The following is a 27,348-nucleotide window of genomic DNA, read 5'->3' as shown; positions in this document are numbered from 1 at the left end:
TGTTTCCAGCAGCATGAGTCAAAGCGTTAAAACGTTTCAATAGGTCAAACTTATAACATTCGTGAGCCGCAATTTTGTCTTAAAAACAGCCCACTTTAGTTGGCGCATTCAAATGTCGCCGGCCAGACACGGAGATGCCTCGAAGCGTCGGTGACCCGGTCCGCCGCGTGGTTGATGGGGGGGGGGGGGGGAGGGGACAGCGGGCGGGGTGTCAGACTGAGCAGCGGGCGCACTCCGAGCAGCCCCGTGAACCAGACTTTGACTGGCCCGCCACTCTCCACACTGCCCGCCCTGGCAGCTATCAAAAGCACAGGTACGTAAAAAAGTAATTATTTAACATCAGCATTAACAGATTAACATCAACAACATGATGGACAAACACCGCTCACAGTCACGGACGCATCCTGGGCAAAAATAACGGACGCATTGCCGGCCACCGCTCGCCTATAAATACTCGCACACACACGCACACAACTCCGTCGGCAAGTAGAAAACCGCCCAGACCTCAGTCCCATCCGGCACAGCCCGACGGCAGTGGGCCGAGCCAGGGACGGCGCCGCGCACCAGGCCACGGCGGAACAACAAGACGGCCTCCAAAACAGCCAGCGCCACCGGGGCGCCGGTGGAGAGCCCGGACCGGCGGCCGACCGAGCTCCGACGACGGGCTGCCGGCCTCGGCCGCCACGGTGGCAGCACGCTGACGCAGCGCCGAGCACAGGCTGGGAGACGGAGCTGCCATCACGCGCAGACGCCCACGGCCGACAGTCACAATATGCGACCGGAGCGTCACCACCTGTCCACAGACTGAGGCCGTTCACGGTCCCCCCGGCCGCGCCGGCAGCCGGCAGCCGGCGAACTGAGCGGCGGGAACGCCGGGCGGTCCGCCCCAACACAAAGAAAATAAAACAGACAACGGCTCCACCGTAAGTTAGTCTGAGGAGCCTGGAGTTCAGTGATCCTATAGGAACATAGCATGATCAAAGTCGCGGCGCCCATTCTGCGCACCACGTCTAGTCTCATACGAAACGCTCGTGAAATGGAATTTAGACTCAAACAATAAATAGCACAAGGACTAGTAAGCACAATTCCACTCATGGGAAGTATTGATCCCGCCCGCGGGCCACATTTGCTGGGCAGGCGATCAGGCTTCTTCTCCGCCCGACTGACGCACCGGGACCGGGCAGCGGGGACTCTGTCCCGGCGCCGAGCACCGGCGGCCGGACCGGAGAGCGGGGACTCTGTCTCGGCGGCCGGACCGGAGAGCGGGGACCCTGTCCCGGCGGCCGGACCGGAGAGCGGGAACTCTGTCCCGGCGGCCGGACCGGAGCGGAGCGGCGGCTGATTGTGAGCGGCACCACCCGACCACTCCCCCAGATACATAGCACGCGTCCAGCGAGAGCACACGAGCCGCGCGGTCAGCGCACGCCGGGGAGATGTGGCGCGCGTAGCGCCGGTCGGCTGGCCACTACAGACGGCGGCGCACGGCGCCGGACGGCGGCGCACGGAGCCACAGTGTCCGAGGAGAGGCAGCTGTCCTCGGTCCACTGTAGACAGAAGGGCGGCCGGCCACCCGGCGAGGCCCGGGGTGCCAACGGACCACCCACGGCGGCGGACAGCTGCCGGCGCTGGGGGCCCCGCCAGCCCGCCTACTTGAGTATGGATATGTCGAAGCGCTGGTTGTGCGAGTGCGTCAGCGGCGGGAACGGGGCCTCCTTGAGGTGCCAGTGGCCGCCGCTGCGCTCCTCCATGGCCACGATACTGCAGTAGGGGATTTTACCTGCAACAGCCGGGTCACGGGTCACACCTCGGGCGGCGGTCAGACGCCCACAGCGAGCGCAGGCGGTGCGGGCCCGCCTTCAGGTATCAGTCAGATACTGCGGCGCGCGGTGCCGCGGTCTGAACCCATCAGTACACAGACACCCGGCGCCACGGTACAGGACGGTACAGGACGGTACAGCGCGGCGGTATAGCGCGGTACAGGACGGTACAGCGCGGTACAGGGCGGTACAGGGCAGCGGTACAGGACGGTACAGCGCGGCGGTACAGGACGGTACAGGACGGTGCAGGGTGGTACAGGGCGGCGGTACAGGACGGTATAGGGCGGCGGTATAGCGCGGTACAGGACGGTACAGCGCGGTACAGGGCGGTACAGGGCAGCGGTACAGGACGGTACAGCGCGGCGGTACAGGACGGTACAGGACGGTGCAGGGTGGTACAGGGCGGCGGTACAGGACGGTACATACAGCGCGGTACAAAGCGGCGGTACAGGACGGTACAGGACGGTACAGCGCGGTACAGCGCGGCGGTACACGGCGGCGGTACAGCGCGGTGCAGGGCGGCGGTACGCACCCAGGAAGGAGCGCAGCTCGGCCGCTGAGCGCGCCTGGTGGCCCGTCTGCTGGCGCGTGCAGCAGTCGAGCGTGGCCGCGTGGCCCACCAGGAGTACGTTACCGCTGCCTGGTCGGGGGCGGACAGAGAGCCGTCAGACGGGCACACCGTACGGGACACAGAGAGCCGTCAGACGGGCACACCGTACGGGCACACAGGCACACCGTACGGACACACAGGGCGGTCAGACGGGCACACAGGACGGTTAGACGGGCACACCGCACGGAGACACAGGGCGGTCAGACGGACACCGTACGGACACACACAGGACGGTCAGACGGGCGCTGTACGGGCACCAGCCGCCCTCCCTGCGATGCCCAGCGCCCGTAGTAGCGCCAGTCCCCCCCCCCCCCCGCCTCCCAACTCACCGGTGGAGCGCAGCACGCCCTGCGTGACGAAGTGGCTGCGCGCGTAGTACTGTTCGCAGCTCTCGGAGCGCTCGCGCAGCTCGTGCACGCTGACCAGCGGTCGGTAGGCCGTGTCCACGTTGAAGCCCCAGCTGCGCAGCTCCTCTGGGCTGAGGAACGACGGCAGCCCGTCGGCGTACCACACCAGCCACTCGAACAGGCCGGGCTCCATGCGCAGCGGCAGCTGCTGCTGCAGGCCCAGACCTGGCCACAGACAGTCAGTCAGACACAGTCAGACAGCGGCAGCTGCTGCTGCAGGCTCAGACCTGGCCACAGACAGTCAGACACAGTCAGACGGCGGCAGCTGCTGCTGCAGCCCAGACATGGTCACAGACAGTCAGACAGACACAGTCAGTCACAGTCAGACAGCGGCAGCTGCTGCTGCAGGCCCAGACCTGGCCGCAGACAGTCAGACACAGTCAGACGGCGGCAGCTGCTGCTGCAGGCCCCGACCTGGCCACAGAAAGTCAGACACAGTCAGACGGCGGCAGCTGCTGCTGCAGGCCCAGACCTGGCCGCAGACAGTCAGACACAGTCAGACGGCGGCAGCTGCTGCTGCAGGCCCAGACCTGGCCACAGAAAGTCAGACACAGTCAGACGGCGGCAGCTGCTGCTGCAGGCCCAGACCTGGCCGCAGACAGTCAGACACAGTCAGACGGCGGCAGCTGCTGCTGCAGGCCCAGACCTGGCCACAGACAGTCAGTCCGACACAGTCAGCCGCAACAGACGCACACAGACACACACGACAGACAGACATACAGACACACAACCGACAGACAGTTGATCACGGGCAGGCACAAGACACACAGGCACACGTACTGTCACAGGCAGGGAGCACATCTGGTTACCGCAGGCACAAGGCTGATGGTGGGAGCCACGACACAGGACCATCGCTGTCCCATCAGACTGACACAACTCAGAGCTACACTTCCCGGGAATCGGACGGAGCTGTTGGCTGCAGTACACCGCCACTCAGCGGCCAGAGTACAGCAGGCCCCGCACCGCTCACCAGCTACCATACAGGAAGGCCGCCGCGCCACTTACCCAGTAAAATAGAATGGAGCGCGCCCACCACTCACCGGCCAGGATGAAGTAGGCCGTCTCGGCGCAGCGCAGGCTCGGCGAACAGAAGACGTGGTGGATCTTCACATTGTGGCGCTTCATCGCCTCGCCTGGAACAGCGCCGGACATTACGGACCGACGGGCCGTACGGAGGGGACATTACGGACTGACGGACCGTATAGGACAGCGAGAGGCCGATATTACAAACAATAAAGGGCCCGGTACATATCCGACCTTACGGACCGTATACAAGAGTACGGAGCTGACATTACGGACCGAGCATGACAGATCGGCACGACGGACCGAACAGGACAGCAATGGCGCCGGCAGTACGGCCCGTACGTACAGCCGGTACCAGCCCCGTAACGGGAGGACCGACCTTTTTTCGAACTACATTGGAAGGCGTACTCAAGGGGTTAATCGGTGACTGACGCGTCAGCTTCCTTCAAAACAACGCTTCAAGGCCACGTCGTAAACAAACCAGTGTAGCCTACCACTGGCCAGAGTGCCCCCCCCCCCCCACACACACACCCAGGCGCGCGGGCGCTGGTACTGGCCAGTGTGCCGCCCCCCCCCCCCCCCCACACACACACCCAGTCGCGGGTACTGACCGGTGAGTCGCGCCCCCCCCCCCCCCCCCCACACACACACCCAGTCGCGGGTACTGACCGGTGAGTCGCCCCCCCCCCCCACACACACACCCAGTCGCGCGGGCGCACGGGCGCTGGTACTGACCGGTGTGCCCCCCCCCCACACACACACACACCCAGGCACCCAGTGGCGCGTTCGCTGGTACTGACCGGTGAATCGCGCCCCCCCCCCCCCCACACACACACCCAGTCGCCACTGGTACTGACCGGTGAGTCGCGCCTGGACGCGGCCGACCTGTGTAATCGGCGAGTCCTTGGCGAACCCCTTGGGGCCGTCCGGGCGCGCCTGCAGCGTCACCGGCATGTTCAGGTCCTTCTGCACGTACTTGCCTGCGGCGTGGGACGGTGGGGCGCGTGAGACCCGGCGCGCGGCCGCCCTACTGATCGCTCATCGCCTCAGCAGGGCGCCCAGCCGGATCTGCAGTTTTCACTCACCGAGCAGCCCTCCAGAGGGTGGTGAGAAACTGAACAGCCAGGCAAGGCGAGAGTTGTTCGGGCAAGGGGGCGCTTGATTACATCGGCGGATGATGACAATGACGAAAATTGTTGCAACTTTAACGGGACCCTCCCACCTTAAAAAGTTAATTAATTGGCAGAAAAGTGCTGTGCAGATAGCCAAATTGGGATCCCTGGTTTGCAATTACCGGTTTGTGCACTCACAACATCGAGAAATGCTTTAATTCGAAGACATTTTATTTCAAAATCTGCAGTTCTCGGATTCTAAGGGCTAATGGATTATGGAATTGAATGCCCCCTTAGACTTTGTGACGTCAGAGCAGAACTAGCGATTTTTAAATCTTATACCAAAGCATTAGTAAGAGACAATTGTTGCCGGGGTAGTATATACTGCCTTGCGCGCAACATCTGTCGCACTTTTAACCCTCGCCCTGGCGGGGGGGGGGGCGATGCGACCCCCCCCCCGAGATTTTTCGCTATGCGCGCCGAACTATCAGTCGGATCGTGCTGAAATTTTCAATAGCTTCTGCCTTCTGGGGTATCCTTTACCCAAGATTTGGAAAAAAATCGGATCATGTCAGGTCACTGAACTATGACGTCATAATAGGTACGGCCCTCCAGCAAAAGAGTGGTTGGTTAGCCTATGTGCTTTTGGTGTAATAACTTTAAATGACAGAGACACTCCTGTAAAATGACTCAATTATTTATAGTCACCGTGGACTCAATAGAAATGAGAAGAGGGCTCGTGCAAACATTTCGGCAGTGGTTTTCAACAGCCATTAAACGTATTCACCAGTAAAACGCCTTTTGGGCGAAGAACGAGCGAGCGAGATAATGAGCCCTGCACGTGCGGAAGGGCGAGAGGGTACTTCCAACGGGCTTGTGCAAAGCACACTTCTAACCGGTCGCTAGCGGTGTGCCAAATTTGAACGCAATCGGCCCAGCCGTTCCTGAGATCTGGAAGCGGCATCCTGCACGTGCGCACGTGCAAACGGGGTCCAAACTGACTTTTGCACGGCACCCTACTAATTAGTCCCCAACCGTGTACCAAATTTCGACACCTTTTTTAAACCCCACATCTGTTCTCCGGTGAATTTCCGGGAAGCACGAAGGATCTCCTTTTAGAAGTGTCCAATCGTCCGATCCTGATCAAATTTGTGTGTTCGTAAGCTTGCTCTGGCATTGCTTGATCTGCCAAGACAGACAAACTTGAGAAAAATCGAGTGACTGTACCTTTTTGAAGGTTTCTAAACAACTTGTCTGAGCTTCACGGGAGAACAAATGTGGGGTTTAAAAAAAGGTGTCGATTTGAGCGCAATCGGCCCAGCCGTTCTCGAGATCTGGGAGCGCCCCCTGCACGTGCGCACGTGCAGTAGCACCCTAACCGCAACACATGGGAATGCATTGCCTGGTGGGTGCCTCCCTGTATGCCAAGTTTCAGCGAAATCGCCCCAGTAGTTACCGAGTTATTAAAATGGGAACAAATTTGACACCTCTTATTGTTGTATTTTGCACGTGCACTGGGGGTGACCCACATGCATCGAGAGTATCCTATTTTTGGTAGAAGGGATGCTGCTACCCTACAAAAAATTACCGCAAGTCAATCGCCCAAGCGGCTGCTGAGATATGGGCCACTCAAAATCACTACTTTTGCAAAACAGCTTGAACACCCTTGACTTTTCACGTGGCACATGCCACGACGGTCACTGAGATGTATCAAAAGTAGTCAATTACGGGGTAGAAGGCATGGGGCTACCCAGCAAAAAAGACCGCAGGCCAATCGGTCCAGCGGTTGCTGAGATATAGGCCTCTCAAAAGCGTTACAGGCCGGGCCGGGCCGGGCCGGGCCGCTCATACTGAGATTTTTCCGTTATATTGAAAAGACTCGCTTCGCTCGCTGCGCTCGCTCGCTCGTAATCAATGCAGATCGATTATTGTGATGTTGGCAGCCAACCACTTAATACCTGGAGGGCCGTACAACCTCAGACCGTTTTTGACAAAATCGTACATACCACGTAACTGGATGTGATCTCATCGACAAGAACGAAACTATTCCGAGTGATTTGTCAGAATTTGACCGGACATAAATTTTTTGCACTGTATATTGACCTTTCTAAGGTCAACCAAGGTCAATGACCTCGCATGTTCAGTATTCACACGCTGACCTCCGTGATATGAGCTGTGTCTAGTGGGATTTCTTGAGACCCTGAATCCGAATATGTGGCTCAATTTTCACATAAACGCCTTCAAAACTGTTTCTTGACCTTTACAATGTCAACCTAGGTCAGCTCTCGATATTGGCGACCGTCCTCGCCGGCGGGGGGGGGAGGGGGTGACCTCTCGTGTTCCCGGGGAATACGTCACGCCAGTAATGACTGAAATGCAATTAACTATGCATTATTTTGTTGTTAATTCGTGGAGAAACACAGTCGTGAAAGTTTCATGTCGCTATCTTTCATAGGTTCGCCAATATTGGCTAAGTAATTTTTACAAGTTTCCCAAAATTTGACCTCTGACCTGTCACAATTGGGTCAAATATTGACCTAGTGTAAAAAATATACCACCAATCGACCGGTAAAAAATATACCTTGAGAGCAATCGACTGGTCTTTGTTGCGAAGCGCTACGACGCTCAGTTTCGAAACGCCAGGGGGTCGAATCGACGTCCACCTGCCAGGCCGCGTCATGAAAAATGTCCTGCCAGGGCGAAGGCTAAGATACCAAAATGACGTCATAGGAACAGTGAAGGCAAAAATAAAAATAAACAAAAATAAAGGTCTAATATCTCAAAAACCGATGAATGCGTAGTTACCGATGAAGGCGTGTGAATACTGAACATGCGAGGTCATTGACCTTGGTTGACCTTAGAAAGGTCCACAGGCACCGGATAGACTCGCAGTTTTTGGTAGAGAAGTTCCCCATCGCTGTACCCTCCCGCCAACTACGCACTCAGGCCTTGTTCGCTGTGTCATTTGCAAGAGTTGAAACGGTTCGTTCTTGCGCCTTCAACCGCATACCAAAGGCATGCAACGCTTTTCTTGATGTAAACAGAGATGTGGATGTATGGGAGAGCGGCGCAATGGAATTCAGAACTAGAGTGAAACGGCATGTGATGGGAGTCTGACAGATGACTGAATTCTCGTAACCGTGTCTTTCAAGGTGGTATCAGTCATCAGATTTTACTGTGTTTGCGGTTGTATTATTTTCTGTGTTGTGTTATGTGTATGTTAGGGTGGCACTAAAACGGGGCTAAAATTTCGTTTTGAGAATTTTCAACGGGACGGGCAGCCAATCTGTTCTACCACCCGAGAAAACGTTGCGTGTAAAATATTTTTGGAAAATATGTTTATTTAGAGGTAGCTCAACCAGGTCAAAGTTCACATTTTTGTGAAAAAAACAACTTTGCCGAAATTTTAATTTCCACGTGTATTTCTGATGTTCACAATGACATTGGACGTTGCCAAGACTTAACCGAAACGTTTCAGCACCTAAAGCTCAGATATATGGGTACATATGAGGTACATAATTCTTTTGAAGGTATGCATAACTTACTGCATAACTCCATGAAAAGAGAAAGCTGTATCATCCGTAATCAGCCAACACTTGTAAGTACACGTTATTCGTCGGCTAGTCTTGCCTACTTAGAAGGTACGATCGCCTGGCGTATGACAGAATGCTTGCTTCTTTGCTCCTCGACGACCTACAAGAGGAGCTGCTGTTAGTCTTTATCCTTCGTGGGGGTTAGATCGATTTCCTGGCCATCAACAAAATGCCTCGTTCCGCGAAGTCGTAGAGGCGTGAAGAGACGTCATGTAGCGCATGGCGGCGTTGTAGAATGGCTTGACCTCCCAAAGAATCAGCTCCTTCAAGAGGAAGTCGGTGTCCATACCGAGGATGCTGAAGAAGCTTGTGAAGCCAGTTGTGATATGACGAAGTCTGCCGTGGACTTGCTAGAGACTGAAGCTATAGTAAGTTCAACGTGGGCTCGACGGGGGGGGGAGGGGCACTCGGCCCTCTCCTCCTCTCGTAACGATGCAGCCATCTCACGTTTAGTAGCAGCAATCGTAGTCTCCTTCATTAGAAGTTGAGGGCGACCAGCCTCTCATTTAGATACCAGAGATGACGGCTGAAGGCAATGGCTGTCGCCTTGGACACCAGTTCGGACACCAATTCGTACTCCAGAAGGGACTTGAGGAGGTCGAGATCTTGCACTGGTGCAGACGCCAGAAGCGGTGCATTGAATCGAGCCGAAAACTACGTTGTTATCACAAAGGTCACGATTTGCTGGAGGCTCTTCTTTTTAGACGTAGTGAGCCGGGATTGTGCTCGGAAGAGGTAAAACTTCATAGCGTAAATGGCATTGGTCAACCAGCACACAAGGAGCATATCGGGGCGAGCGATCTTCATACCTCGTTTCGGAGCACCATCGAGGACAGTGATGGCCAGCTCCAGAATCTCACGGTTGTCGCGTGAGTGCTGGTGGTCAAGGATATACGACCGAACTGTGCAAGAACATCACGCGGGTTGTGGAGGTGGGACATGTCACAGTTTTGGAAGGTTTATGGCTTCGTTCCATCTAGCCGCCCACTCTTTATGGAAGCGCTTAAACAAAACAACGTCCGGGCCGCTGGACGGGCCGAGGCAGGCTGAAAATGTCTTTATAGAACAAACTCGTAAATGCCGTGGCAAGCCAGATGGAGCAAGTCCTGCTCGAGCCGCTGCTTGATGATCGTGCAGGCTCCTGCATTGAGGCCGGTGTTCGATGCACTTGTGTCAAAAGTGAGCGCTTTCACTCAATACTTCAACTCTCACTCATCGAGGGATTCTAGAACAGCGTTTGCTGCGGCCTGACAATTGGAGCCTGGCTAGCGAAAAATGTTCTGAAATGGCTTAGCAAAACACAGCTTATCTTTTACGCATTGCGTCACAGCGCGTTTGCGGCGAGAAACACTGTGGTTATGAAACAAATAGGAAGGCATCTATCATTCATTTAAACGTGTTACAGCTCAAATATGACAATGCTTGGAATGGCGCGACACACATCTGAATCCCCGTTCACAATATACGTTTTCTCAATATGTACCAAGTATGACCCCATTGAGCTACCTCTAAGTATAAATATTTTTTGATAAAATTTCATACAGATCATTTTTTTTCGTGGGGTAGAACAATATGGCTACCCGTCCCGGTCGAAATTAAAAAAGTCGAAATTAAGTGCCACCCTAGTGTATGTCTATTTATTGAGTTTTATGAAATGACTGCACCTGTTACTGGGTATGCTGCCCGTTGGTGTTGAATTGAAATAAAGAAATAAAGAAATAAAGAAATATTTTGCGTTGAAATTTGATCGATATTTATTTTCGCTCTTTCTGAAGGCTTTTCATATAGCAGTTTTTCTTCTATCGCTGGCGTAGGATCGCGTTAGAGCGTACTTTTTATGATACAGGTCATGACCTCACAGCTGGGGTCCTCAAACTGAATGGAATAGTTTCATAAAGCAGCCCATGAAGTGATACTTTCAAGAGACTATACATACCGCCCGCACCCCACGCGTGATGCCGGCCACCCAGCCAACCCTTTCCACCCCAGTTCCGGGTTCAGGGATCTAGCTGGCGCGCGGCTCACCCGTCTCGTCGAAGCAGAACGGGATCCACTGTCCGTAGGTGAAGTCGACCCGCTCGCCGTGCCTGGCCACCCACAGCTGGCGCGGCCCGGCCGGCTCGGCTGCCGGCGCGGGGCGCACCGCCTGCCGGCACAGGGCGGACGCTGAGCCGAGTGGGCGGCAGCGTCTGTACAGCCCAGTCACCACAGAGACGGTACGGTCCCACCAACACACAGAGACAGACGGTACGGACTACAAACACACAGAGACGGTGCGGTCCCACCAACGAACAGAGACAGACGGTACGGACCACCAACACACAGAGACAGTGCGGTCCCACCAACGAACAAAGACAGACGGTAGGGACTACAAACACAGAGAGACGGTAATACCCCACCAACACACAGAGACAGACGGTACGGACCACCAACACACATAGACGGTACGGACCACAAACACACGGAGACAGTGCGGTCCCACCAACGAACAGAGACAGACGGTACGGACTACAAACACAGAGAGACGGTAATACCCCACCAACACACAGAGACAGTGCGGCCCCACCAACACACAGAGACAGTGCGGCCCCACCTACACACATAGATAGACGGTACGGTCCAACACACAGAGACAGACGGTACGGTCCCACCAAAACACATAGACAGACGGTCCGGACCAACCAGCACACAGAGACAGGCGGTACGGTCCAACCAACTGTCACACAGAGACAGACGGTACGGTCCAACCAACACACAGAGACAGACGGTACGGTCCAACCAACACACAGAGACAGTGCGGTCCCACCCAGCTGCCGGACATTGGTCACGTGACCACATTTTCCGTTTGACCTTGAGTTGGCACCAGATTTTGTCGACAGATGTGGCGCAGCTTATTTTACTGCATTATTTTAGATGCTAGATATTAAGACTGTGGTGGTTAATGATACCGTGCAAATAATATTGAATCATCGGTGTCATAGTTACCATTGAAAAATAAAATACAATTAAACTATTATTACTCTTCCATTGATTTTATTGTGTTTGCAGGCATAGGTAGAAACTGAAGAGCTGAGCCTGCAGCTTACAGTTGTTCTTCTATAACTCTTAATGCATGATTCAAGGCTACTGAGGGCTGCAAATTTGTTTCACTTATCTTTAATAACTTATACCCTACCTTCATCAACCATTATCTGTAAGAATCTTGCATCAATCATCACCAGACTTATTAGTTTTTTTACATACCTACGCCCCGGCCGCGAGAGTGGGCGGGTACGACTCCCTCGCCCTAATTGAGCTAGCCTCGCGGGAAAAACAAGCATGTGTGCCGTTACGGGACCGGGGACGCAGCGATTGATGCACGGTTTAAAAGTCTTAGGTCAACTGATGGCCTCTGAGGGTCAGGTCAAGTGCCTCGAGGGCCAAAATACGATTTCGGGTTTTGATAAATAACTTTGCCGAAAAACGGCACAGAGTCGCGATTTTAGTACCATCATGTTTGTCATGCTCCGGCGCGTCAAATGGTACACTTTTGTTTGGGTGGGGTCAACATAAGGTGTTCACATCGGGTCAAAGTCAGGTCAGAGGCACTCAGGGCACGAAGTTGGTCGGAGGTGGTTATATCGTATATCATTCGATTCGGTAGTTCTTCCCGAGTCCATTGGCGGCTTTTCCGACTTGCCAGCTCAATTTTATCAGGAGTTATTGGCGAAAAAACTTGTGACCTTTGTGACGTCATAAATGACGTCACGCTAGGTTAAAGATGCAAAAGTGCAGGATTGGACATTGCAAGAAGTGCATGAAATTGCGATTTCATGTGCTTGAGCTAGGTTTAGATCATTCTCGGCGTCAAAATTACAGTTTCCATATTTTCCCCATTGACTTGTAATGGTGACGTCACGCAATCGGCCTGACCTCATGTGACCTCTAGGAGAAATCCGAGATATACAAGTTTTGAGACTTTATAGGATACTAGGTCCTGTAAGTATCATCTCGCTGTGACAGCTCCTCTGGCACCGAGGGCATTGCGAAGTTTCGGTATTTTGGGACTATTGCAGAGGTTCACGTGTGGCGTCATAAGTCAGTGAGCTGACCTGAGACGGAAATGCAATTGGTTTCCAAAGATGCGCATGGAAGCAAAGATAAGGTGTGCCAAATAGCAGCCCTCTAGCTGTAAGGTGTTTTGAGCTATCGCCAAAAGTCGTGACTCGTGAGTGGAGCGCTACTGACTCCTCCGGTCGGCCGCCGGGGTTTAGGAGGCGTGCAGGGTATCGGAAAACCACCTGGTACTTAGCGAATTTTGCCGATAAAAATACGTTTCTTATGCCGACTTATAGCCAAAAGACGACTGAATATCAAACCAGTCGTATCCTTGCACTAAATGGCTTGGTTTAGACACGATAGGTCTGAAAAGAAAAGGTCCCATGTATTCTCTATGGGCGCCGCGAGGCCGTTGGCACCAGAGTTTCGGGAAGTGCCCTCGCCACAACCGCACGTGCAGATTTGGTCACGTGACCAAGCGCATTTGCCGCCACTGTATTTATATACACTGTGGTCCCACCAACGAACAGAGACAGACGGTAGGGACTACAAACACAGAGAGACGGTAATACCCCACCAACACACAGAGACAGTGCGGCCCCACCAACACACAGAGACAGTGCGGCCCCACCTACACACATAGATAGACGGTACGGTCCAACACACAGAGACAGACGGTACGGTCCCACCAAAACACATAGACAGACGGTCCGGACCAACCAGCACACAGAGACAGGCGGTACGGTCCAACCAACTGTCACACAGAGACAGACGGTACGGTCCAACCAACACACAGAGACAGACGGTACGGTCCAACCAACACACAGAGACAGTGCGGTCCCACCAACGAACAGAGACAGACGGTACGGACCACAAACACACATAGACAGACGGTACGGACCACCAACACACAGAGACAGACGGTACGGCCCCACCAACACACGGCGGCCCGGCCGGGCCGGGCGGGCGGGCTCACCGGCGCGCCGCCGGCGGGAGCGGCCGGTCGCACCGGCGGGTCGTCGGTGACCAGCACGTTGTCGTAGACGGAGCGCGGCCGGTCGGCGGCGGCGGCGCCCTCCTGCAAGGACGACTGCGAGCCCAGCGAGGACAGCGACTGGCGCAGCCGCTCCTGGCTGCTGGCGTGCGCCGGCCGGTCCCCCTCCTCAGCCAGCGCCGTCACAGACAGCGGCACCGCCCTGCAACGGACACAGAGCGTCACCGCCCTGCAACGGACACAGAGCGTCACACAGACTAGTCACACACAGCAGTCAGACAACAGTCACACAGACCAATGACACAGCAGTCACACACAGCAGTAACACACAGCGTCACAAAGCGGCACCTGCCGCGGTCACAGGGTGTCACAGGGGACCTGTACAGGGTGTCCCATAAGTTCGTTCTCACCTAAATTTTACGTTTTTAGGCTCTCTTGCTTAAAGGCACGCTGAAATTGGTTCGTTACTGAGCTTACGTGGTTGCCATGGCTGGTAGAAATATGCTCCACAGTAACTAATTTCTGTAGACAAAATAGTTTTTGCTAGAGAGCCCGTTTCCTACACAGACGGCTAACGCCGCAACATAGAGGTCTCCAATACGGGTAGGTCTCGGTATTAAGTCAGCACGTGACCATTCGCGACAATTGAGGGTGATTGAGGCCTACCAGTCTGTAGACAATGACCATCGCTAACTGGACGCACAGTCAGCAAGTGACACCGATGATTTGTCGGGAGTCAATCATTGCAAGTTTATCGTCTTTTTTTGTCAGCTCTCAGGAGTGAGCCATGTGGCTAAAACTGTGTGGCGCCAAAGTGGCCATCAAAAAGGTCAAAGGGTTAGAAAGTTGGTAAGCAGACTTTTCAGGATGGATTACCAGCTGTCTAAAATTGTTCTTACGGGGTACATAACTCAAGGTGACTTAAGCTTTGCTTACCGGAGGGCTCAAAACAGTCAAAAACGTCTTAAAATGGCCAAACATGAGTTTCGTTATGCCTGAGGCTAAAAAAAACTAAAGGGCTGAGGACATCAACCAGGTCATCTGGACTAACTAGTCCACGTTCGAGATGAAACACCCGTCCAAACCCGAAAACAACCCCATAAGGGCGAAGGAGGAGGCCTCCGTTTCGTCCCGTTATGTTCCTATGCGAAAGGCCAAGGTCACGGTATTGTGGGTTTATAGGCGTCCAGACGCTGACCAGGTTGCGATTGGTACTCCAGAAACAGTTTGGGGAAGCATAATACTTTTCCAAGAAAATCTAGGAGGAGTTTCAGCCCTCAAGCTGAACTCGAACCGCGAGTATGAACACATTTATGGAGGAGAAAATAGCATCCGAGAGGTCGTAGGCCCATCTTCAGGCAAGACAGTGCATCAGTGCACAGGTCAAGCAAAGCTTAAAAGCGGTGCAAGGAGACTGTGACAGGCGTTTGTGGCAAGACCATATGTCAGGCACCTCATCGGATCAAAATTTCATAAAAAATTGTTGGTTATGCTGAAATTTAGGCTCGTCGAAGCGTAGCGCTGTTCCAGCCTCGAGGAGCTCACGGTGCATGTCAAGTCAGTCTGGGTTAGCTTTAAGCCTGCTATGCAGCCAAACATGCCGGTTGGCATGCCGCAGCATGTGTTCATGTGTTTGCCTATTAACTGGGGAACACATTGAGGGGTCATAAATATATCAAAACGCAATGTACTCTGTTTTACATGCAAACAAAATGTGAGAACGAACTTATGGGACACCCTGTACGCTGTGAGCCGCTGTAGCTGGGTGACAAGGTAGCACTGACCTGCCCCCTCCCCCCCACGGTCACTGACCTGTGACCTGTGACCTGCCCCGGCCACTGACCTGTCCCCCCACGCCACTGACCTGTGCAGAGTCCAGGAGTCGGACTCGGCCGTGGGCTGGATGTAGTTGAGCGGCAGGTGTCCGCTCTGACCCGTCAGCCACGAGGTGGCCGCCACCCAGCCGTCCGGCGAGCTCTGCACAGAGTCGCGCGACACGTACACGTAGTCGCCCACCACCAGCTCCAGCTCGTCAGACTCGCGCGGCACGTGCGCGTACAACACCCGGTGTACCTGGGTACGACAGACACCGGAGGGGGAGGGGCGTACAACACCCGGTGCACCTGGGTACGACAGACACGGGAGGGAGGGTACAGCACCCGTCCCGGCGTACCTGGGTACGACACGGGAGGAGCACACTGCACCTTATGTACCTGCTTCATACGGCACGAAACTCAGAGGCATACAGGGTACCAATGCATATTGTATACTTGTGTGCCAGCCTCCCTGACTCGAGCCCTCTCACCTCCCTGTCTCGGGGCTCCCACCTCCCTGTCTCCTTTGTTGTTTGTTAATTGGGGCTTTAGGGCGCGCCGACTACTTAGGTCATTTTGCGCCCCCTCCCTGTCTCCCGTCTCTCGCCTCCCTGTCTCAAAGCACCCCTCCCTGTCTCAAAGCACCCCTCTTTGTCTCAAAGCACCCCTCTTTGTCTCAAAGCACCCCTCCCTGTCTCAAAGCACCCCTCTTTGTCTCAAAGCACCCATCCCTGTCTCAAAGCACCCATCCCTGTCTCAGAGCTCTCACCTCCCTGTCTCAGAGCACCAGACATGTGTATGGATCCGAGTGATGGATCTATGATCTCAGTGGATCCCGAAGCAAACTGCATATTAGGATCTATGATCCCACCGGATCCGTCGTGAAAAATTAATCTAGATCTATGATCTCATAGGATCTGACGATAAAACAACATGGATCTATGATCTGAGTGGATCCCACCAGGCACCACATTTGAAACCAGGTTTCCAAGTGCTTATATGTCTATAAATGCCACAAAACTATGTACATATGACGTGTAAGCGCATGAAATCTCTAAAACAGAGCGTTTGTGAGTTGCAATGAGTGATTTTATGGGATTTCTGAGTTGACAAAAAGTAAATGAGGATCTATGATCTCACTGGATCTCAAGCAAACAATTAGACTTGGATCTATGATCCCTACTGATCTCTTGATAAATTGAAGAGCTGGATCTATGATCTAGACGGATCCGAGATCAGGATCCGTGGGATCAGATCCCAGATTCGTTTTATTGGATCCATGCACATGTCTGCAGAACACCCTTCCCTGTTTCCGGTCCTCTCCCCTCCCTGTCTCGGGCCCTCTCACCTCTCGGCCGTGGAGGCGCGGGTCCCGCGAGTACAGCCGCAGCTCCCACACGCTGCTGGCCTCTGGGTCGACGGCCTTGGAGAGCTCCTCCAGCTGGGCAAAGTGCGCCGCCGGAAACTGGTAGGCCATCGTCAGGTGGAGCGACTTGGTCTGAGGCTCCAGCTGGACGTCTGGTGAGCACGGACGGCCGGCGCCGTGTCAGCACACAGTGTCAGAGGCGGGGGGGGCGTGTCAGCACACAGTGTCAGAGGCGGGGCCGTGTCAGCACACAGTGTCAGAGGCGGGGCCGTGTCAGCACACAGTGTCAGAGGCGGGGGGCGTGTCAGCACACAGTGTCAGAGGCGGGGGGGGGGCGTGTCAGCACACAGTGTCAGAGGCGGGGCCGTGTCAGCACACAGTGTCAGAGGCGGGGCCGTGTCAGCACACAGTGTCAGAGGCGGGGGGCGTGTCAGCACACAGTGTCAGAGGCGGGGCCGTGTCAGCACACAGTGTCAGAGGCGGGGCCGTGTCAGCACACAGTGTCAGAGGCGGGGCCGTGTCAGCACACAGTGTCAGAGGCGGGGCCGTGTCAGCACACAGTGTCAGAGGCGGGGGGGGGGGCGTGTCAGCACACAGTGTCAGAGGCGGGGCCGTGTCAGCACACAGTGTCAGAGGCGGGGCCGTGTCAGCACACAGTGTCAGAGGCGGGGCCGTGTCAGCACACAGTGTCAGAGGCGGGGCCGTGTCAGCACAGTGTCAGAGGCGGGGCCGTGTCAGCACACAGTGTCAGAGGCGGGGCCGTGTCAGCGCACAGTGTCAGAGGCGGGGCCGTGTCAGCACACAGTGTCAGAGGCGGGGCCGTGTCAGCACACAGTATCAGAGGCGGGGCCGTGTCAGCACACAGTGTCAGAGGCGGGGCCGTGTCAGCACACAGTGTCAGAGGCGGGTCCGTGTCAGCACACAGTGTCAGAGGCGGGGCCGTGTCAGCACACAGTGTCAGAGGCGGGGCGGGGCGTGTCACGCACAGTGTCAGAGGCGGGGCCGTGTCAGCACACCGACCCAGGCAGACAGTGTTGAGCCGTGGAGTGCACGCAACTGGGCAGTTCTGGCAGGAACCATTTGTCAAAACAGGCAACCTTCAGCAGGGAAAAGGTTAAAGTGACCATCCCACCTTAACATTAGTTTTGAGTTGAGATAGCAAAAATGGTACCCCTGGCTTGCACTTACCGGTTTGAGCACTCACAACATCGAGAAACGCCTCAAATCGAAAATATCTAAATTCAGAGTTGCAGCACTTGGATTCAGAGGGACTAATGCATTAGAATGCCCCCTATGAATGTGTGACGTCAACGCAGATCTAACAATTTTAAATCTTTTACTAAAACGTTTGGTAGCACGCGGTGGTACATGCTGCTTTGCGCGCAACAAGTGCCGTATTGTCAAATAAAGTCGATAGAAACAGCGGAGATCCCAAAAAGTAAACAAAAGAAAAAGTCTTACATCTTGAAAACCGGTGCTTAGTTTTCGATGAAATTTGGTAGTTATTCGTTTTCGCTCTTTCTGAACCGTGCGACATCACTTTCATGCCATTTAATTAACTTTTTTAAGGTGGGAAGGTCCCTTTAACCCGCGAGTTGCTGGGGGGGGGGGCGTTAAACGCCCCCCACTTTTTTCGCCGGGCCATAGCATAAAAACGGCGCGCCGCAGGCGCGCCAAATTTTGGGTACCTGTAGGGAATTGATTGAAGTTTATTGTGACAAAGTTTCAAAAAAATCGGTCGTAAAAATTTTGAGATATCGAGGTTTTAGTGACGTCAAGATTTCCGAGTTTTCGACCAAAAACGGCATATGTTCAAAAAATCATATAAAATCACAGAATAGACATACAGACATGCCGTAAACGCCATTAGACTGCCAATACCATGAGCAATCAAATGGCTATCTTCGATTATTGATTATCGTTCCGCATTTTCCATAATCTTGAACTGAATCTTGGCAATTTTTCGTGACTACTTCACGACCATGATACATGCATTTCTTAAATTGAACTTTTTGAGCCAAACACGTACACATATGATAAAATGAATGTCACCATCGTGTTTCACGCCCCAAATTACCTATAAAACATGTGTCACAGGCTGCGAATATCAGTTTTGATTTTCGGGTATATGTGCCTACCCGGTTGACCTGACCTTGACCCTGACCTATGCTTGACTGACCCCTACATGGAGCTGACACTCTTGTAGGCCTTATATGATGGATTGTGAACCGTTTCGACAGAGTTTGTGACGAGAGGCGCCCATTGCGAAGTCCTGAAGTCCATGCTACTGAAAGCCCGATTTCGGGTGTTTGACCTGACCTTGACCCGACCTGTGACCTCAAAATTCAATTTTAAAGTACTCATCTGAAGCGTCTCGTCGCGTTCTTTCGTTTGCCGTCTCGTGCGTTTCGCTGCGCCTATTGGTTCTCGAGTTATCGGCTGGGGGCGTTTAACGCCCCCCCCCCCCAGCAAACGGTGGGTGGCGAAATACCCCAGCAACTGCCGGGTTAAAGGGACTATCCCACCTTTAACATGGGGTTTGAGTTGAGATAGCCAAGTTTGCGGCGAGGTTCAGAAACCACTATCTATCTAGGTTGCAACCCCCGCGGCCTCTTGGTGTTGAAGAAATTCGTTCCCTTCATTTGAAAATGGGCCTTGTACAAGGCCCTATCTTCAACATGGAGCGACCGTTAGTGTGACGTCACCTCGTTTAGTCATTCTGATTTAAATGGGTTTGTTCGTTGAAAAATCGCTTAAAACTTGGTCTGAACTTTGTTGTGGTGCCTACAGAGTAAAAAGAATCAGCTTTATGACAGTAATGTGGCCTGGAGAAGGAGGTAATCTTGGGCTGTGACGTCACATATTTGAAAGTTTGTGTTTGGAATATGGGAAGCCTAAGATGTTTAATGAAAAATAAATGCCAGAACCGTGTTCCTGGTCATCCAATCTATAAAGTCGGGCACAATTTAACCGGTTTTAACAACATTTTAGAAGGTGGGATAGTCCCTTTAAATGCCTACCTTCTACGTTTTTGATGTTTGTGGTAGTGGGGACACCATGTAAAATAATATAGTGATTAGACAGGACGGTCGCCGATGTGGACCCCCCCCCCCCTAAAAACGTACTGCACCTGACCCCACCCTGGTACTGACTGTGCCTGCCGAGCTCCCGCGCCAGCCACCCTGGTACTGACTGTGCCTGTCGAGCTCCCGCGCCAGCTGGGCCGTCATCTTTTTCAGCACGTCCGCCTGGCCGTCGTTTAGGAAGAGGCCCATGTAGTTTTGTGAGACGTATCGCTCGAGTGGCCAGCGGTCGGGCAGCTGCGCCAGGTGACAGGCGACAACCTGGTCGAGCGCCTCCGCCGCGGCCGTCACCAGGTGGTGCGGCACCTGGCGGCACAGGGGAGTCACAGGGGCGTCACAGGGGAGTCACAGGGGCGTCAGAGGGAGGCACAGCACATGCACGCCACGAGGGTGTTACGGAGGAGCCACGGGGGAATCACAGATATATCACAGGCGAGTCAAAAGACCGTTAGGGGCACCCAGCCGCCAGGACATCACAGGGGAGTCGGCCGGGTGTTACAGGGGTGTTACGGGGCAGCCGGCGGGTGTTACAGGGACATCACAAGGGAGCCGGGCCCGCCAGTCAGTTTGTCAGACACTGGAGGACCACACGGCACCCACTGGGGGACCACACGGCACCCACTGGAGGACCACACGGCACCCACTGGGGGACCACCCACCGGTCACGCCCAGTGGCGCGCCCCGTCCCCGCCCCACGAGCTCGCCCCTACCTTGAACGGCGCGGCCAGGGTGACGTGCGGCAGGAGGGCGTGCGCGCCGTTGCGGCCGCACTGCGCCAGCGCGCGGCGCCGGAAGTGCGTCAGCTGTTGGAGCAGCGCGCCCGTCGGGCACAGGTAGAGGTAGAAGTCGCGCGGCTCGGCGGCGTCGATGTGCGGGTCGTTGACGTGAGCCAGCAGCCAGTCGGAGGCCAGCTGGACGCCCCGGTCGCCGGTGGCGGCCAGCGCCTTCTCACTGCCGATTACAGGGGCGGCGCTGAGCGCGGACCGACCGACCAACAGACCGACAGACAGACCGACAGACCGACAGACAGACCGACCGACCGACCGGACGGACGGACGGACGGACGGACGGACGGACCGACAGACCGACCGACAGACGGACAGACAGACAGACAGACAGACCGACAGACCGACAGACCGACAGACCGACAGACAGACAGACAGACAGACAGACAGACAGACAGACAGACAGACAGACAGACAGACAGACCGACAGACCGACAGACCGACAGACCGACAGACCGACAGACCGACAGACCGACAGACCGACAGACCGACAGACCGACAGACCGACAGACCGACAGACCGACAGACCGACAGACCGACAGACCGACAGACCGACAGACCGACAGACCGACAGACCGACAGACCGACAGACCGACAGACCGACAGACCGACAGACCGACAGACCGACAGACCGACAGACCGACAGACCGACAGACCGACAGACCGACAGACCGACAGACCGACAGACCGACAGACCGACAGACCGACAGACCGACAGACCGACAGACCGACAGACCGACAGACCGACAGACCGACAGACCGACAGACCGACAGACCGACAGACCGACAGACCGACAGACCGACAGACCGACAGACCGACAGACCGACAGACCGACAGACCGACAGACCGACAGACCGACAGACCGACAGACCGACAGACCGACAGACCGACAGACCGACAGACCGACAGACCGACAGACCGACAGACCGACAGACCGACAGACCGACAGACCGACAGACCGACAGACCGACAGACCGACAGACCGACAGACCGACAGACCGACAGACCGACAGACCGACAGACCGACAGACCGACAGACCGACAGACCGACAGACCGACAGACCGACCGACAGACAGACAGACAGACAGACAGACAGACAGACAGACAGACAGACAGACAGACAGACAGACAGACAGACAGACAGACAGACAGACAGACAGACAGACAGACAGACAGACAGACAGACAGACAGACAGACAGACAGACAGACAGACAGACAGACAGACAGACAGACAGACAGACAGACAGACAGACAGACAGACAGACAGACAGACAGACAGACAGACGGACAGACGGACAGACGGACAGACGGACAGACGGACAGACAGACAGACGGACAGACCGACAGACGAAGTATGATCATGTGTCCGACGTGATTAGGAATTTGGAGTGGCTCCCCGTCACTGCGTTGATTGACATGAACGACGTGTGTCTGCTACACGGGTGATTAGCCCCCTAGCAGTCCCATGAACAAAAACGGCGCCCCGAGCAGGGTCGCGGTGCGACACACCATGTGCCGCTGCCAAATGGCGGAGCCAGCTGTGGAGGAAGGCCAGAACCGGTCCCCGTCCGACGCGACTTGGTAGTCAAACAATGAAGTCAGCCGGGCGTGAAGTTTTCCTTTCACCATACAATTTACACACAAACTGGCCAGTTTGAGCCAGGATATCCTAGTCTGGAAATGCAAGTGAGTCGATTTTTGTATCATTACCTACTTTCAGTGTTTCATGTTGTGTCTCAAAACGCCAAGCATTTGGCCTCAAAGAAGGTACAAAGTGCTCAAAATCGAAGTTGAAAAATGTTGTCTGAGCACATAATTTGGTAGCATCACGTGGCTTGCTTTGAGCAGTTTATAAATATTGTAAAACACAATTACCCAAATGCTGCTTTAAACAGCACTTAGGTATAATTTATCTTAACCCTCGCCCGTATTGGTGTTTTTTCTTCAGCCTGGAACATATAGGGGGGGGGGGGAAGTTCGCCCCTGATCGAGCTAGAGCTTTGCGGAAAAAACGAGCGTGTTGCCCGTGACGAAAGGAAGCCGATGATACCCAATTTTAAGGACCTATGTCATTGGTTGACCTTCCAGGTCAGGTCAATGACCCAAACGTCGGGAAAATCGGGACCTGTTAGAAGGAAGAAAGTTGTAAAGTGTGGCTGCTATGGGGTTTTTCGGGGTGCTGATCACGAATATCATGTTAGTTTTGATCACATATGTCTTAATGCATTTAGGTCAGGTCGGGTCAGATCAGGTCAGGTCATCCAGTAGGGGTCCTGCCGGGTATTCGTAGTAGGTGTCAACAGCCTCTGACAGCTTCGTAACATGTTACGAAGGCACCAAAACAACTTCGTAAATGTTCATATGGTTGCTAAATTCGAATTCAGCTCCAAAAACTGGCCTAGAAACATGTAAAACTCGAAAAAGTGAACCGAGGTCATCAAAGGTCAATGACCTGACCTGACCTCCAGGTGACCTTGACACCCACCCTAATGCATGGGGTAACATCATATCAGATGTTTGAACGCTTGAAACCACGAAGACTGCAAAAGCGCGGCTAATGCGAGCCAACATACGCCGAATCGCGATTCCAGCCAAACATGGTCTCGAAAAGTAGGTCACAGGCAGGGCTGCGGAGTCGATGGATTTTCGGCGACTCCGACTCCGACTCCGACTTCGGCTTTCAAAAACCAGCTCCGACTCCGACTCCGACTCCGGGCAGAATTGTCGACTCCGACCGACTCCAACTCCCGACTCCGACTCCGCAGACCTAGCAGGGCTGCGGAGTCGACAGATTTTCGGTGACTCCGACTCCGACTCCGGCTCGGGTTTCTAAAATCGACTCCGACTCCGACTCCGACTCCGGTCACAACTGTCGACTCCGACCGACTCCGACTCCGACTCCGACTCCGCAGCCCTGGTCACAGGTCAAAGGTCATTTGGGTCAGGGTCATAAAATTTTCAGAGTAGGTGTAAAATTGATCAACTCGAGGGTACTGAGAGTTTCGTCGCGATCGGCCGATTTTTACACGAGATATTCGCGAAAAAACCGAGGGAGGGGGTCCGTTCGACCCCCCCCCCCCCCCTATACGGGCGAGGGTTAAACTTGTTCCAATTTCGGTTAGGTCAGACTCAAAACATTGCAAAATACAACTTTTTACAAAAGTCACGTGGGTCTTGAAAAATGGCACAGCTGCGTCAGAATTGTGACTTGCGGTTTACTCAAAACATCCGATCTACTTGTTTCTTATACTGTCTTGGCCAGAACACTCCCACTCGCCTCCACTTATCGTGGAACCGGGTAACGAGCCGGTGGGCGCGCCGACCTCCGAACTCGCGGGGCGCCGCTCGTGTTCGGCCGCGAGACTCAGCCACGGGCGTGCAGCCAACGCGCTGACGTTCAGAATCCCGGCCGCTCCGCTCCTTCCAGCAGACCCGCGACGCCAGCGCTCACCGGCCTCAAAAGCCTTGGCAATATTTGCTACATGAACGCCGTGGTGCAGTGTGTCAACAGCACTCCCGGCCTCAGCGAGTTCCTTGTCCACCTGGACTGCACGAGCTGCAGCGGTGAGCCGCCGCACGGTGAAACGGTACAGGAGCTGGGCGCCGCCGTCAAGGCGCTTTGGAGTGGACGTCACAAGTCTGAATCGCTGCACGACCTCAAGAACGCCATGGGCCGGCGTAACGCCTGTTTCCACCACTCGGCGCAGCAAGATACATACGAGGTCCTCCTATGCCTCCTAAACTCTCCGCAAGAGGAGCTGACCGACGCATTCCGGAGACGGTGTCCCAGACTCCCGTGCCATCAAGCTACTCCGTGGCTCTCCAATAAACATTTTCGAATACCTAAGGTCAGGCTCAGGCCAGACTGGAAACATTCACACACTACGCCGGACATCCGTGAGCGATTTCGCGCTGAAATTCCTGAATGATTTGCGCCCGAAGTTGAGTGTCTATCTACGCCAAAAAATAAGCCACTTTCACATAACCACATGTATACATCTACCGACCAAGGCTATATCAACCAGAGTGTTCCGGGGTTGAGAGTCGGAATTAGTTGATGTTTTCATGGAAACCCGATTCCACAATACTCTTAGCGTCCTGTAGCGTCGTGCCGTGAAACAAGGCCGGGTCAGGAAGCTCCGGGGCCACAATAATCGGCGCAGCGGTGTGTTCGAGACTGCCCGGCACACACAAAGGCCTGGCAGCGGAGCAGCACGTGCTCCAGGACATCAGCCTCTTCTCGGCACACGGCGCAAAGCGCCGCGGGGCATGCTTCTCCAGACACTGCTGGCACGCCGCGGAGGGGAGACGGCCGACCTGGTGCACGTACTGGAGAGAGCGGCCCCAGTGGCCCGCCATCATCAGGTACACCGAGACGGCGGCCTCCCATTCCTCTCCGGGGAGGGAGCTGCAGCGCGCTCCCGATGCCTGGCCTGAAAGTTGAATAGTGACTCTGACCAGTTGTTGCGCCATTGACGCGAGGCCGCATAATGAACCGCCTGGGTCAGCGAGCGGGCGGCCGAGGGCAGGGCGGCCGCTTGATTCGCCAGGTCGTCCGCGCTCTCATTTTTCTCAATCCGGTAGTGGGCAGGAGCCAGGAACTCACTGCAGGATTACTTCGACGCCCAGCGATGTTCAACAAGGTCTTCCATGCCTATCTCCGCGCCGAGGGTGGAGACCTGGGCGGGACGCTCCTCCGCTGAAGAGACTTAGGGCGGCTCGCGAGTCGGAGCACGCGACGACCTGGGCGGGGACGTCTCAACCCGAGCCCTCTCCAGATCCACCCGCTGGGCGAATCTGCTGCTAGATTGACCAACGTGCAAAAAAAAAAAAAGACTGCTGTTCACCGAAAAATTAGGCGGCCGCAATGCGCTGAACTCGGCGCATGCGAAGTTACGCCGGACCCAGACGAGAGCTGAAATTTTCGGCACAATCCTACCACTATGCCAGAAATATCCAGCATAACATGTATTTTTCCAGTCTGGGGCTCAGATAAGCACTTTGCTTCGCAAGTATCTTGAAAACAGAGGATCCAGATAATAGGATGGTACAGAAAAATGGGATGGGGACTTTTCTAGACTTTTTAGCAGAGACCGATTTGCACACCTTGTGACATAGGTATGTGCTACATGGTGCTACCAATGCCTCCGGCTAGGGTTAAAGAGGGAAGAAACAGGTAATGCTTAAGACCCATTCTTTTTATGGTTTATACCAAATGCAGGCCAGTAACCAGGGTGTCTGATGTAAATGGTGAAGTGTTCCAATTCAAACTGTTCAAACTTTCTTCTCAGTTGAAAGTAGGCTCGAGCCATGAAGAAGTCAGAGTACTGAGTAGACATGGAATCAATTGAAGACAGAGACAGAATGAAATATATCCTAACCAAAAAAGACTGACTCACGCTCTGTTTTGAGAAAACCCCAGTTGCAGAAGGACTTCCAGAGAAGACAGGCTGCTTTGTCTGGCACCTTTTGATGGTGTTGAACCTTTTCTAGGAGGTAATGACGCCATGATGAGACTGAAACGAAAACAATGGCTATCATTCATAAAAAGTTCATGCCGATGTTGATGCAGCAACTGTTTTGGATAGTTTTAAGGAGGGTGTCATGTTTGTTTTTAGCAGCCAGGGAGAGGCACTGTAGGTTAGGTTCTAGGTTGAAGGTTTTAGGTTGGGTTAATATTTACTTTAGGACCAACTTACTTTTCAAAGGTAAATCTTAGGACGACAGTGAAAACAGGGTGCCTGGGGCGATTTGATCAAGGTTCGTGAAATTAACAAGTGACGTTTAGCATGTAGAAGGCCCACGGAGGGGGCGAAGCTCCAAATGTCATGTGACTAATGCCTGAAACAGACTCTTTCAGCAGTCAGGAAATCGCATGCGAGAGCCTATTCAAATACAGGGAAGCACGCTCACATCAATCGCACACACCTGCGAGCGATTGATCATTGATGCGATAAGAATTATAATGTATTTGAATAGGCTCTCGCATGCAATTTCCTGAGTGCCGAAAGAGTCTGTTTCAGCCTTAATATGCCCTCTGGTGCCCTGTTTTCACCAGCATCCAAATTTTACACATTCTTCCATTTTTTAACATCCTACTAAATCCAGATATGACACAGGTACTTACATGTCATGAAATTATTTAACAAGAAATGTAACCAAACCTTACCTAGCCTGACTTTGGTATTCTTTTTGAAAGATGTTACTCACATGGACAGATAGCAAGAAATGGTAAGTCAAACATCATTAACCTTGTAGGTAAGGTTATGTCAGGTTTGATTAGGTGGTCAAAGTATATAATAAGTCTGAGCGGCTATTCCAATTTGGCTTGGTTTGTTTTGGAAAGCATCTCTGGGTATAAAGCCTCTCATTGGTTGTTGCAAAAACAATTGTGACACCCGCTTCACGGCTACCCGGTTACAGACATTTCCACGGTATATAGAGAACGGTATATGGACATTTCAGGGTTTGTGAAACTGAGGAACCTTTTGTATCAGACGGTTTATATAGCCTTGTATCAGACTACCTACATGAAGAGACCTAGAAAAGATTCGAATCCATTAGGTATCATCCTACAACATCAACAACTCGGCAGACAGGCAATTTCATGATTATATGTTAGAATGGCACAAAAAAAACAGCGGTTTCTTAAAAATTTCCTAAAAAATAAAACTGCACTGCCACTCCACCCCAACGCAACCGC

The 27,348-nt window shown here is 53.9% G+C and overlaps 1 protein-coding gene across 2 annotated transcripts; it reads right to left on the bottom strand.

Moving 5' to 3' along the window:
• Positions 1 to 314: 314 nt before the first annotated feature.
• LOC122378490 (protein UBASH3A homolog) lies at positions 315 to 27,348 on the bottom strand. Of its 2 annotated transcripts, none has more exons than XM_043359600.1 (13): positions 27,335 to 27,348; positions 26,045 to 26,161; positions 20,568 to 20,808; positions 19,968 to 20,163; positions 16,757 to 16,926; positions 15,459 to 15,667; positions 13,577 to 13,796; positions 10,588 to 10,708; positions 4,715 to 4,837; positions 3,875 to 3,967; positions 2,757 to 2,999; positions 2,350 to 2,457; positions 315 to 1,777 (listed from the first exon to the last, which is right to left on the bottom strand). In XM_043359600.1, the coding sequence occupies exons 2-13, from the start codon at positions 26,152 to 26,154 to the stop codon at positions 1,647 to 1,649; spliced, it is 1,965 nt and encodes a 654-aa protein (XP_043215535.1). In that variant the 5' UTR covers positions 26,155 to 26,161; positions 27,335 to 27,348; the 3' UTR covers positions 315 to 1,646. The 2 variants fall into 2 exon arrangements, with proteins under 2 accessions (XP_043215535.1, XP_043215536.1); XM_043359601.1 differs by lacking the exon at positions 27,335 to 27,348 and adding an exon at positions 27,131 to 27,241.

This window comes from Amphibalanus amphitrite, unplaced genomic scaffold (assembly GCF_019059575.1).
Source record: "Amphibalanus amphitrite isolate SeventyFive unplaced genomic scaffold, NRLGWU_Aamphi_draft 000060F_arrow, whole genome shotgun sequence".
NCBI lineage: Eukaryota > Metazoa > Arthropoda > Thecostraca > Balanomorpha > Balanidae > Amphibalanus > Amphibalanus amphitrite.
This window is presented reverse-complemented; position numbering and strand designations above follow the sequence as displayed.

Coding starts and splice junctions, on each gene's coding strand:
- LOC122378490 (XM_043359600.1), bottom strand. CDS start 26,154: ATGGCGTCATTACCTCCTAGAAAAGGTTCAACACCATCAAAAGGTGCC. Junction 20,809..26,044: donor GGGTTTTCTCAAAACAGAGC/GTGAGTCAGTCT, acceptor TGTAATCGGCAG/TGAGAAGGCGCTGGCCGCCA. Junction 3,000..3,874: donor GGCCTACTTCATCCTGGCCG/GTGAGTGGTGGG, acceptor GTCTGTGGCCAG/GTCTGGGCCTGCAGCAGCAG.